Source organism: Bactrocera neohumeralis, chromosome 5 (genome assembly GCF_024586455.1).
Source record: "Bactrocera neohumeralis isolate Rockhampton chromosome 5, APGP_CSIRO_Bneo_wtdbg2-racon-allhic-juicebox.fasta_v2, whole genome shotgun sequence".
NCBI lineage: Eukaryota > Metazoa > Arthropoda > Insecta > Diptera > Tephritidae > Bactrocera > Bactrocera neohumeralis.
Window position 1 is genome coordinate 60681131 of NC_065922.1, and position 14362 is coordinate 60695492.

At 33.1% G+C, this 14362-nt stretch overlaps 1 protein-coding gene across 5 annotated transcripts in view; it reads left to right on the forward strand.

Moving 5' to 3' along the window:
• The window catches only part of LOC126759608 (uncharacterized), a 184893-nt gene that overhangs the window by 107028 nt on the left and 63503 nt on the right, over positions 1–14362 (forward strand). The window contains exons 1-2 of one of the 5 annotated variants that reach the window (XM_050474486.1): positions 4027–4116; positions 4364–4474. The exons of 3 other annotated variants lie outside the window; for them this stretch is intronic. In XM_050474486.1, the coding sequence (XP_050330443.1) occupies positions 4398–4474 (77 nt within the window). In that variant the 5' untranslated portion in view covers positions 4027–4116; positions 4364–4397. Of the gene's footprint in view, positions 1–4026; positions 4117–4363; positions 4475–14362 lie in introns of those variants that run through there. One more of the 5 variants, XM_050474485.1, reaches the window with a different exon arrangement.

Genomic DNA, 14362 nt, shown 5'->3' on the forward strand with positions numbered 1-14362 from the left:
ATTACATTTAAGACAAAAAGGAATTTGGGCTACAGGTACTATAAGAGGAAATAGATTCGGAAAAATTAATTTAAAATCTGAAAAAGAACTGAAGAAAGAAGGCCGTGGAAGTTTTGACTATCGTGTCGAAAGAGCAGATAATATTTTTCTTCTCAGATGGTTAGATGGGGGCCTTGTACAACTTGTGTCATCAATCCATGGCTATGAACCCGTGAGTAAAGTCTCCCGATTTTCTTCTGAAAAAAAGAAAAATATTGAAATAATACAACCAAGTATTGTATCAGAGTACAATATCAATATGGGAGGAGTAGATAAAATGGATTTCCTCCTTTCTTTATACAGAATTTCGATAAGATCTAGGAAGTGGACTCTTAAGATTTTTGAACATTTCATTGATTTGGCGGTGTGTAACTCGTGGTTAGAGTATCGAATGGACCACGAAAATAACAACCCGAAGAATAAGTATATGGACCTATTGAGCTTTCGCAACGATATAGCAAATGGGCTTTTAGCTCGGTCCAATCAACATGCATGTTCCCGTAAAAGAGGACGCCCAACGTCAAGCCTAAATCAAGATATTCCTATTACTCCCACGACCACAAACAAAAACCGTATTACTACTGCCTCAACTTCTTCACGATATGACGGAAATCAACATTGGCCGGAACACACAACAGACAAGGGAAGATGCAAAATGAAAGGATGTAAGGGTCAAACAAGATACAGATGCTCAAAGTGTAATGTTTTGCTGTGCATTCCCAACGGATCAAGAAATTGCTTCAAAGAATATCATTATTTATGAAATATATGAATTATTAGTAAGATATTAAGATTAAGAAAGATTTTTCAATTAACTCCAATAGAATCTTTTCCAGAACCTGTTCAATGCAACCGGGTTTTAGAAAGGGTTTCATTAGAACTAATTTTCAAAAATATTCTTGTAACTTTTAGCCTCTTTTTATATTGTAATAATTTAAGTACATATGTAAGCTTTCTCAGTATTTGCTTTTATTGTAATAAATGAATTTTAAGTTTTATAACTTCTGAAATAAATAAAAACTTACAAAAAACACACTAGCATTTTTACTTCTGAATATATAATAAGCATTTTTCTTTACCATAAGCGAAGTATGTATCCATATGGATACAGTCCAAAAAACACATTTGTGAAAATTTTTTTTTCAAATCGAGCATTGATTGTTGTTGTTAGGGCCAACTATAGTAAACACTCAAATAATTGGATTTTTTTTGCAACTGAGTAAAAACTTGTAGCGAAAGGGTTAAGGAATGCGTAATATGAAACAAAATCTGAAAGACTATTTTCCTACTTAAATAAATTAAATTCAAATTAACGAAATATTAGATTTTACACATAAAAGGATATATACGCTTTAAATATAAATAAAAATTAAGCACGCAGTCGCAATGACATTGAAGGAGCCAAGACTATAGTGGTTTCTTCCTCAAGTAAAACTGTTTTAAACGTGGTTATTGAAGTAAAGTATCGAAGTTTGACCTACAAAAAAACAAGAGATTTAAATCTAGCCACAGCTGAGGGTGATCTTTAGTTCGATTTAACTCTAGATTAAGTTTTTGTACACTTGGAAAATAATTGACCTTTAAAATCTTTATAGACATGGTCTTAACCATTATTCCTTCACTGAACGGTAGCATGCCAACACCAGTTGCTGTCATGGAACCCACTCCTCCCCCTCTCACTGATTCGGCTCTACGTTAGCGGGATTCACTCTAATATCTGGTCATGGGCTGTTATTTCGGCGGTCTAATCCTGTTTCGATCGGTAAATTTAAGGTTAAGTTTGTCGTTATTGGAGCAACAAACACCTAACAGCACTGTTACCCCTGGATTCTCCTGATACGTGCTGGTATTAAATCCAAGCACGATACCGTTACAACAACTACGAGTTTTACGTTTCAAAAAACATTTTTGCAGACTTCTGTGGGCATCATCTCCGAAATTATTAAATTTATATTCATCCAGGAACACTACGAATTTCTCACATGTAGTTGAATATTCCAAACGTTTGGTTCTGTTTACATTCCTTAGTTATATCTGCAGAACAAACAGAGGAGTAAAGTGTTTGCATTGAATGATATTGCAAAATCATTTTCCACATATTTTGCGAGTTTTACAGGAATCCGTCGTGGGTCATCATCTTCTTGGCGCACACAATTAATTACAAAAAACACTCCTATATAATCTAGTATCATCTAATTAGTTGATTGTAACAAATCAAAAAAATTTCACTGCAAGAAGACTTAAAACAAATCAATTTAACTTTTACTTAAATATAAGTTATAATAGGTTGTCAAAAAAGTCTTGCGGTAGTTTCGCTAGTTGGCGCTGAAAGCGCGTAGTTCTAGTTTTATTCGTCGCATCGGGTCATGCTATACCTTTTTGGAAAGCTCTTTTCACGCGCTCACGTGTTTGATTGATTGTCGTTTCTTTTAAGTCGTTCGTGAGTTATAGCGTCGCAAACATGGAGCAAAATAAAGAGAAAATACGACATATTTTACAGTACTACTACGATAAAGGCAAAAATGCATCTCAAGCCGCCAATAAAATTTGTGCAGTTTATGGACCCGATACAGTTTCCATTTCCACCACACAACGATGGTTTCAACGTTTTCGTTCTGGTGTAGAGGTGGTCGAAGATGAGCCACGCTCCGGAAGGCCTGTCGTCGAAAATTGCGATAAAATCGCTGAATTGGTCGAAAGAGACCGGCATAGTAGCAGCCGTCGCATCGGTCAAGAGCTGGGCATGAGTCATCAAAAATTCATTTCAATTTCAATAAAAAAAAAAAAAATTAAATAAAAATACCGCAAGACTTTTTTGACAACCCATCCCGGAATTGTAGTTAATAGTGGGATTCTGTAACCAGTCTCTAGTCTCTATTTGAGACATTTTGTGGTAAAGTCTCAATTTGTGACTAGTTACTATTCACTAAACAGTCTCTAGCGTTAGTCTCGTCTTTAGCGTTAGTCTCAAAATATTGCCTCAAATTTGAGACCTGATAGTTAGCAAGTAGTTAAAATCTTAGTTAAAATCCTCTAAGTCTCAAAAATTGTCTCTAACTTAAAATCTCAAATTTAGAGACTTGAGACTGTATCACTGTACAGAATCGCACGGTAAATGATATTTCGAAAAAATGTATTTTGATAAGTTGGCATTACAGTCCTTAATTACTATGCCACATATGAGCATCTGTCAACCAGTTTGTTTACAACAGCTGCTTAAGTCGGTACACCACAGAAGTGTGTTGCGATTTTTATATTGGTTAAAAATATCGAACAAGAAATTTGTTCCACATTCATGGAGAACATTATAACTGACGATGAGTTATGAGTCTGGCATGCAAACAAGTCAACAAGCATCGGAATGGAACCCGTTTTCAGTTGACCGAAGAGATAAAACAAAATTCCCTGGAGAAACTGAAGGCTATGCCGAAAAATGCTTATGAAAAGTGTTTCGAGGGCTGGAAAAATCGTCCGCATATGTGTATAACATCTGGTGGGGATTACTTTTAAGGCGGCAAAATAAATATATATAGTAAAATATTTTGCGTTTTATTTACAATTTCGGGGTACTTTTTTGCCACAATATATACAATACCACATGTAGTACACTTTCTAATTTACTCCCTTTATGATTGCGCATACCTTATAATTATTAGAAATATTCCACCAACAATTATAACGTATGAGCGGTGGAGTGCTCTTAATTCTTAATATTGTAACTTTCTTGTGGCATTAAGTCACTTTGTAATTTTTTTTTCAACAAATAGTACATAAAAGTTTCGTTTCCAACCACTTACTTCATATAAGCGTACGGACATACATACATATGTATATGAAAAGCAACTGTATTTGTCATGTCATGTTATCAGTATTGATTTTGACATTTGTCGATTGTCTGTTCTTTCATTTGGTTTGCGCGCGCTCAATCAACTCTTCTCACAATCACTATATTTGGCCTACTAACGCGAGATTATTCACAAGGGTAAAATGTTTTACTTTATTTTGTAGTTAGTAAATAAATGTGAATAGTGATAACGAGCTATGATCATACAAGGCGCAATTAAATAAAATACCTATGTATGTATATAGTACGTACATATAAATATGTAATTATTGAAACTTATTTAAACATAATTTTGCATACATACTTATGTACATATGTACATGCGTGCAAACAGCCAAATATACATATTTAAATACATGTAGTATATACATATGTATGTATGTATGTATGTGCAAACATACAGAATATATTTGTACAGCTATTATTTATAGTTTAAAAGTTATTTACATCTAATTTACAACTAATTTTCATTATTTGCAGGTAAGACATTTTCTTCAACTTATTTTCGGAGAGTATGGATGTTGCACAATATTGCAAACAGTTCACTATTAAGGACTCATATATTTCAAATCTGATTGAAAGAGATTTATTGTAAGTTTCTTGTGCAATTTATTAATAACTAAATAAAATCAGTTTGCAGTGGCTTAAAGTAATGAAACAGTGAGAATAGGAGCGAGACGGAACGGAATTCAAAGTAAAAGTCAAATCAGAAAAAATTTAATTATTTTTTTAGTATTTTCTTGGCAGTCGTTTTTGTCACAAAACAACTCTCAAACGATTTGGCATTGAGTCCACCAACTTACAGCAGAAAGAGATTGTTTATTTTATATTGTATGTACATATATTGTTCCACTCTTCTTTTAAGACAGTTATCAAGTGCGTTTTGTTGGTTATTTAATTTTTGTTGCAAATAATTCCAGTCGTTCTGAATCATGTTCAAATCCGGAGCCGACAGCTGACGCCGTTAGCTTTGTGCTTGTTGTCGTTAGTCTTCTATTCCCAACCCTCAAGCACTTTCTTTTACATTTGACTTCAAAAGATGGAAAGCTTTAGTATACTGTCCCAGGATTTCGGGAATAAAATGGGTAATGTACGGATAGTGAGGTCCTCCAGATCAAGAAAATATACATATGTATGTACATATATGTATACATATGTAATTGCCGCTGACTTATGGTTTTACATATTTACATTTAAAGTTCAAAAATTCAACTATTTAAAATGCGTGTTTCTCCTATTTATAATGCATTTCATACTAATATCTTTAACTTTTATATCCACTAACACTTCAATAATTCGGTTCTATAAATTTGTTTTGTATGAAATAGTGCAAAAATACCTTTAATTCCATATTTAACTTTCGTTGAAATCCATTTATTCTTATAATAAGAAAATGGTTGCGAACAAACAAAAAATTTGTAATCGAATAAAAATAAATAAAAAAGAAAGATTATACCGTCGATACAAAATTCATTTCAGAATTTTGATAATCTTGATAAATCCCGGCCAGAGTTCAGACTTCAGAAAGGGATTTATGCGAAAAACGAATACCCCTTATTTATTTATTTCCCGTCATTGAGGTATTATTTGTTTTCTTTATTTTTTGGTTCTTTTGTAAAATATGTACATATGTATGTACGTACGTAATTGAACTGATTAATAATAAGAGTGCAACCCTTTTGTTATTGTGTGAAAAAAAGAGTTAAACAAAAGTTAAATATTGAATAAAAGTTATTTTGCTCAATTTAAGTTAAAATAAAAGGTAGAAACGAGTTAGTGATGTGGATATAAAAAATTAAAAATATAAGTGTAAAATTCATTTCAAATAGGAGAAACACGCGTATATGTACATACATATCTGGTAGACCTCCTTTATCCATACATATCCATTTTAATTCCGAAATCTGGCGTAGTTATTCTAAAATTTACCCACCAAATTTGCTGAGTACAAATCTTATAAGAACTTCTACCGACAGTCTCAAAATGGATGAAATCGAAGGATAACCTTGCTCACTGCCTATATAACGGTACTGTTAAAAACCACTAAAAGCGCGATAAATCTATAACTAAATACGCCAGAGACATACAATTTTATCACCGAGATGGTATGAGAATGCTTTATGGAAGCCGGTGTGAAAATTGGACGATGGGCATGGCACCGCCCACTTTTTGTCTTCTTACATTCTTATGTCACATTCTGAAAATGAACGAAATCGGATAACAACTACCGCCTACTTCCCATATAGCAAAATAAACATTAAACTCCACTTGATTCATTCAATTTCCAGTGCACAAATCAAGAAGCAATTAATATAACGGGATAAAACTCTACATGAATAATGTCTTCAGTGTGTGCCACCTTATGACCAAAAATTGTTTAAATCCAATAAAAACCGTTCAAGCCCCTAGGTACCGAATATTTAGACACCAGTACTTTAAGTTTACTTTTGATCGAAAATGTTTGTCACTATGTGATATATATAACTGAAATTAAGGGATAATCCTTCTCTTATAATGTATGTCTGTATGTCAAAAAAATCGGGCCAATACTTCCTTTAGCCCCCTTTTCTTAATATAAAGAATTTCGAACTTCGGGGTGACCTTGTACCGTATATATCAGCCAATTTGTGAATTATCCAAATGAAATAATAGAGCGTGTTTTACTCATAACAGTGTATCTTTGTGCCTAAAATAGATAAATTTGAGCGAAAACTTGACCTAGCCCCTATACAACTAATATCAGAATTTTCGAACATCCGGCTGACCTTACACTATATGATTGGTTTTACACCTTAAAGTATTTCCCGAGCTTTGATTCTTGCAAGTTGCTTGAGTATAATATGTTCGGTTGTACCCAAACGTAGCCCCTCCTTATTTGTTTCGATTAAAAATTAATTTCACACTTATATTTTGCACTTTTATATCCACTAACTCTTCACTAATTAGTTTGTACACATTTATTTTACATTATATAGCGCAAAAATAGTTTTATATCAATATTAAAACTTATTGTTCAATTCTATTTATTTAACAACAATTAAAGGTTTCAATCTGTCAAATAATCGGTATTACTTTATCGACATCTTTTGTAAATGAACTAAAAGAAATAAAGAAAATAGATTATACCCAAAAAAGGATTTTTTCAGTATCGCAGTATTGCAAAAAATCTTTCTGCCACTGGAGTGTGTCAAGTTTTTTTCGCATAAAACTCCATTTTGTTAATCTTACTTTCTCTTTTATTTATGTTAAACTAACACTGTTAAATAAATAGAATTGAACAATAAGTTAAATATTGAATTAAAACTATTTTTGCCCTATCTAATGTAAAATAAATGTGCAAACTAATTAGTGAAGAGTTAGTGGATATAAAAGTTGCAAAATACATACATATATGTAAGTAAGTGTAAAATTAATTTTTAATCAAAAAGTACGTGCTTGAAATAGTGGTAATTTTCAATTTAAACGCAAATATCTCGAAAACTATAAGTTTCCCTTTATAACTACATACCACATACATATGTACATACGATGTGCAAAATCCATATGCGTACACCACTGGTTTTTTATATTATCACCACTGCTTCTACATTTAATTGAAAGATTTACTTAGTTTTGTGTTAATATATTATACATTACAAGTACTTCTCTGAGTGCCTAAAGTTTTCTAAAATTTAAAACGTAATTTCTAGTTTAGGGCAATCATTACGAAATTTCTAAGCAAAATTCGTATTCGTACAGCATGGCATCCCCCAATAACAAAGCTGAGAATTTACCGTTACTTCGAAATTTGGGAATTCCCGATAAGAAGTTTCTTGTGTTTGCTCTATTTCTTGAAGTGTGCTTTATTTTGTGTGAAAAAAGTAAAAAGCGTAAAAAATGGGACGGAAATCAAGTGAATTAACAAATGAAATGAGAAATTTAGTTATAAATTTAAATAAAGATGTCAAATATCTTCGAGAAATCGGAAAAATTACGAAACGGAGCTGCTCCACTACTCAATCCATTATTAAAATATATAAAGAAAGTGGAAGAATCAATAAAAAGGTCAGAAAACAAAACAGATGCATTTTAAATAGGCGCCAACAATCTTTTATTCTACGAGAAATAAGAAAAGATGTGACTACATATTAGTGCGGTGAAGCTTTCTGCTCTTTTGAATTCAAACTTTGGTATAAGTTTAACAGCACAAACAGTACGAAATAACAAAAAAAATCGGATTTCGGAGCAGACTCACGCGAAGAAAACTAGTTATCAATGCAATCAATCGAAGAAAACGTATAATTTTTGCAAAAATATATAAAAATAAGGAAATATATAATATCCTTTCTGGAAAAGGGTGATTTTCAGTGATGAATGAAAATTCAACTTGAGGATGCTCAAGCTTCAACTAGCTTGTATAAACAAAACCTTATGCCCGCGTTTAAACACGGCGTATCATCTGTGAAGGTTTGGGGATTTTTTAGGGCTTCGGGAGTAGGAAATTTGCACTTTATTGATGGGATAATGAATGCTAAGAAGTACATAGACATACTAAAACGAAATCTACACCAAAGTGCATAAAAATTGGGTTTGGGAAGTCGCTTCATTTTCCAGCAGGATAATAACCCCAAACATACGGCATTAGACACAAGACTTTGGATATTATATAACTGTCCAAAATACCTGAAAACTTCACCTCAGAGCCCTGACATAAACCCCATTGAGAACTTATGGTCTATTTTGAAAAATTCATTAAAAAATTATAGCATTAGAAATCTTCAGGACCTTAAACGAGCTTTACGAAAAGAATGGGAAAAATATGTTCAAAACTCACCAGAAAATTGGTAAAATCGATGTCACGTCGCTTACATTCTGTTTTAAAACAAAAAGGGTATCCAACCAAATATTAATTTTTACATAATATCAATTTATTTTGTATTTAAAATAATGTACGAATATGAACTTTGCTTTATAGAAAATGTTAAATTTGCTTAAAATGTGAATTTTTTTCAGGAAAATTAATTAATTTAATAAAATGAAATATGTATGTATATATACGTTTATACTTAAAATAACACACAACTTTTTTTATACTTAATTGACAATATTTTTTTATGTGCAAAATTGCTATAAAATACGTGGTGTACGAATATAGATTTTGCATACTGTATATATTTTCTTGGCAACATTCCGATTACTTTGGCGGTCTTGTAAAAAAAAACGAATTTCGGCAGAATAATACCCACCAATACCCGGGGTGTCTGAAGTACTTTCGCGAAGTACTCCTTTCTGCGTTGGCGGCCTTCGGCCGCGCTCTAAAAAAATTACGCTGATCGAGCCCATACTTGGGGTGACTGAAGTACTTTCGCGTAGTACTCTTTTAAAAAAAATCTTGATCGAACCAATTCCCGGGGTAAGCTAGGTATTTTAGAACGTAATTATACATATACGCTCGGGAATTGAATTTATCATGTTTTTTTTATTGTTCCTGCTCCAATACCGTTATACCACGCTTCTTCGAGAATTTCATCCAATTCTGCTAAATTCTTGGGTATCTTCTGTGATACCTGAGCCTTCATTATAATCCAAAGGTTGTCAATGGGATTGAGATCCGGACTGTTACCTGGCCACTCCAAAGTCGCGACTCCGATTTTTGATACAAAATTCTTCGCCTTAAAGAAAGAAAAAAGGACAAGAATAAAATTTGTAATTAAAATTGTAGTAATAAAGTCTAGTTGTATAAAAAAAAATTGATATCTACTTTTTGGCACGATGGCAGGGCGCAGAGTCATCCTGAAAAATAAGGACATCCGCTTGTGAAAAATGGTTTTCCATTGAAGGTATTAAATCTGTCTCAAGTATCTCCTGATACCCATTGACGGTTCCTTCTATTAGGGCCTGTTGCCCAAGGCCATAGTAGGAAAAGCAACCCCAGACTATTCGGCTGCCTCCCTGCTTAACAGTTCTTTAAACACATTCGTCTTTGAACCACTCACCAGTTCTTTTTGTCACGTAGGACATACCGTCGCTGAAAAAAATTTAAATTGGGACTCGTCTGAGAAGATTTCATTTTGCCAATCAAGTTGAGTCCAATTTTAATGTCCTTTTGTCCATGGTTAACGGTTTTGACGCATTTTTGAGGTTAAAAGTGGTTTTTTGGCGGCTCGACGAGCGTTCAAACCAACCTCTTGAAGCCTTCGATGAACAGTTCTTGCGCTAACTTCCGTACCGACATCTTCAAATAACTCCACTTTAATGTCCTCAGCAGTTTTGCAGTTCTATCACCCGATTTTCGCTAGAACTTGTCTTCTTCTTTGCTCCAGAGCCAATTTTTCTCTTAAAAGACCTGGTTTCATCGAACTTTTTTAGAAATTCTCCCATGGAAGATTTGCTGAAGCCAACTCTATCACTAATTCCCCGAATGGTTAGATTTTCTTTTAGTTTATCAAAATATAACTTTTTTGCAATTGGGACATTGTTTTAAATTTTGGCATATTTAAGCTTTAAAGAAGCACGAGCACGGAATAAATTTTGAAACTATTGAATAAAAACTAAAAGTTGTTATAAAACGTCTACAGAACACAAATTTATGTGAAAAGAATAATCCTTTCGGCAGAAATTTACACTTATCGGTTACAATCGTGTTTTAAATACAAACCCACAGGTTGTCCGGATTTCACGGTCCGCTACTGTATGTATGTATGTAAAATGTATACATCTAGATGGAGATATAGTCTTTTAACTATACCAAGAGTGGAAGTTAGGATTACAAATCTCGAACGAAACGGCCAGTTACTAACAGCTGCATTTGTCAAAAGCCATGCTCATACAACTGCAAAAAGATCATTAGGTATTCATACAAATGGCAAACCAAATCACTTATGATTTTTACAATGGCTTACACTGATATTTTGTAATTGAATACATATACATAAGTACATACATATGTATGTATGTATGATCTCTGTTAAGGGATAAAATGCTAAATATTATAGCTTCCAAGCATGAACTTCCGTTAAAATTATCTTTTGAGGTGACTGTTAGGAAAGCTTTTGCGTTACGGCGTCTATCCTTGAGGAAGGTTCAAAGTTCTTCTATCGAATTTACATACATATGTACATACATACATATGTATGTATGTATGTTCCACGTCAGGGCTTTGAGTATGTTTGTATGAGATAAAATAATAATTATTTTCACATACATATTCAAATGAATCAAAAATTAAATTAAGGCAAATACGGTAAATATTTACATACTTAAGTATGTATGTACATATGTATGTAAGTATCTATCCCAACTATCATTTAGAATAAAAATTAAAAGTTAATATTTTTTGGTTAACAAAACTAATTTTTTCCGTTTACGCACCTACAAAGTATCTAGAAATACAAATGTATGTATGTAGGTATATATGTAAGTTAATTTTTCCGCTGCCAAATTCATTTGGTATTCGCGTTGAAAAGTTTAACATATACACACATACATACATATGTATGTACATATATTCCTTTTCTTTTCTGTGTTCTCAACTAAATGCAAACAATTCTTGTTTGACTCATTTATTCTTTTTTTCTTTATTGTTTTTGTATTATTCAGTTGTGCTGAGTATGTGTGTTTTTCATTTCTGTTGTTTGCTTCTCATTCTACGGGTAAATGCGCCAAACAGAAACGTGATGAAAACTGGCAACGTTGTATTGTATCGTACTTAGCTGTGTTACTGCCCACAGTTATTTGGAATTTTCTTCGAGTTGCTGAGTGAATGTGGGCACCCTTGGTAATGTTGTTGTTGGTTGTATAGCTGACGACCAACATAAGTAACAGCAATAGCAGTGGGCATACGTACACACACACACACAAATTATACAAGATTATTGTTATTGCGAGTCGGCGCTGTAGTAGAATTATAATGAACAAGCAAAAATAGAAATAAATCGACTCAACAGCGGTCAGACGAGTTGAGCGACGAAATGTCAGACCAACCGACGAATGTTCGAACAAACAAACGAACGACCTCTGCGTGCGCGACGTATGTATATTTATTGAGGTCTGTATATGCATGTACGTTGATAAATCTTTTATGTGCAAATAAAACAGCAGCAAAGTAGGGACGGGAGAGCAGAGTCAGGCAAAAAATGCCGTAATAACAAGTTCGCTGCCTGTGCTGACGTCGTTGTTGAGGCTGCTCGGGCGCTCGTCACATTCTTCTCTCTGTGAAACAGCGCTTCAAATTGTTGCGAAGTTGACGTCGTTCGTATTCCTTCACTGTATTGTTTTTGCTGCAGTTAGCAGCTGTCGGGTATTTTATTTCACTCATTCGTTTGTATGAATGTGAGGTGTTTCTCATTTCTTGCTTCGTCGGTAGTCGCATGCACCAACACAAGCGCACGCATACGAACACGTTCAATTATAATATATAAGTACATATCTTATACATACATATGTATATGTGTGATCGAATATGTACCTTTTGTCGTTGTTTTTATAATTATTATATTCTGGGCATACGTTTTTGCGGTCGTTATATTGCTGTTGTTCGTTGTTGGACACATGATTGGAGAGGGGGTGTACAAATGAGCAGGTACCCGATAGCATGAAAACGGAAAAAACCAAAGAGAAATTAAAAACAGTACAACAACAACAATAATGTTGATTGTCAAGGGAAAACGTTCGAAAGGGGGGAAGTGCCGCCGGCTTCAGACTAGCTTGCGTCGCTGTCAAACTTTTTCTGTGACTGCATTATGAATTTGTTATTGTTGTTGCTATTATTACAATCCGCTTGCTGCTGCTACCGACCGCTACACTTCAGTGCACTGCATTGAATTCGTTGCTGATTTTGTTCAGTTCAGTACATTTTTCTTTTAATTTACATACATATGTACATAAGTATGTATGTATATATTTTTTATTGTGATGGCTACTGCTGGCTTTGTTGTTGGAAGGCTTCACTGTTGTTGCTTTTTTGTTTTCCGTTGAACTGCACTTATGCAAATATGTACTAATGCATATACATATGTACATACATACATATCTATCTACATTTATATAGTATACATATGTCATTATTGTGCTGCTGATGTCCGTCCACACATATGTACATACACATGCTACGACTGTTATCAACAACTATTTACACACATACATACATACATATGTGGTGTTTACATGCATATAACTAGCATAAGTGTCCTAGAGCATGTTTTTATATTATGCGGATGAGAGAGTAAATTTCATATGCATTGCATATTCATAACGATTGTTTTCAAATTCTAACAAGTATCGGTATGCAACGTCAAACAACATGACAAAACGATGCGTTGTATAATTTGACGTTATAGAACACTTTTCTGCAAAGTTAAATATCGCAATTGTTTTATTTTTGAAAGCGTATAAAAATGAGGAAAATGTGTTATATTCTTGCCATCATAAGTAAATTTTTGGTAATAATATATCAATTTTAATGCAAAATTGGTATAAACTATTAAAAAAAATTATAAGAAATCTTATAAATTTGACATACATATGTATGTAAGTATGTAAGTATGTACATATGTACAACGATGGCGGAGTCAAATTTATAAGATTTCTTATAATTTTTTTTAATAATGTATAGGTACCAATTTTGCATTGAATTGGGATATTATGACCAAAAATTTGTTACATATGTATGTACGTATGTATGTATGTATGTATGTACATATGTAAGTGCATGTTTGGAAATGACCGATCAACTTCGGATTACTCAAGAGAGTCGAATTTATGAATTTAGAACGGACTCACATTTATGTACATATGTATGTATGTACATATGTACATTTATGAAGTGAAACTCGAGTTATATAGTTAGATCTATATTATATAGTTAGATCTATATTATAGCCTATAGCGTTTACCAAATCTACAAAAGCTTCAGCAATAAATTTAGGTTTCATTATAAACATTACATGGAGGAAGGTACATATACATACGTATGTATGTATGTACATATGTATGTATGTTCATATAGACCAATGCAGAAGCCTTTGAAATTGGTAAAAAGTTAAAGAAATTCAAAGTTGGTTTCAACCTTTTGGAAACGAAAGATAAAATAACAACATAAAAAGAGAAAGGAAGGAGGATAATGTATTAAATTTATGCAAAATGTCGATAAAATTAGTTTGTATTATAGTATGTGATGAACGTTTTTGTTTAATTTCTTTATTGTACTAAAGGCCAAACTCAACAAAATGCTTTCAAAACCACGTTCATATGAATGTATAGGCAAATTTATCTAAAATTTCCTATTTTGCAATCATAAAATCTTCAAACATGTGTGCTTGAAATTATAAAACATGTGCGTTCAGATTCAGTTTGTTCCAAGTTGAACACATGTTGTATTCGAACAGTGAGAACCAGTTACAACTCCAGCATGTATGTCATACAATTTCGAACCGTTTCGTTGCTATGGCGTTTTGTGCGGCCATCATGGATTTCGCACACAAATTTAACTCTGGCACGAAT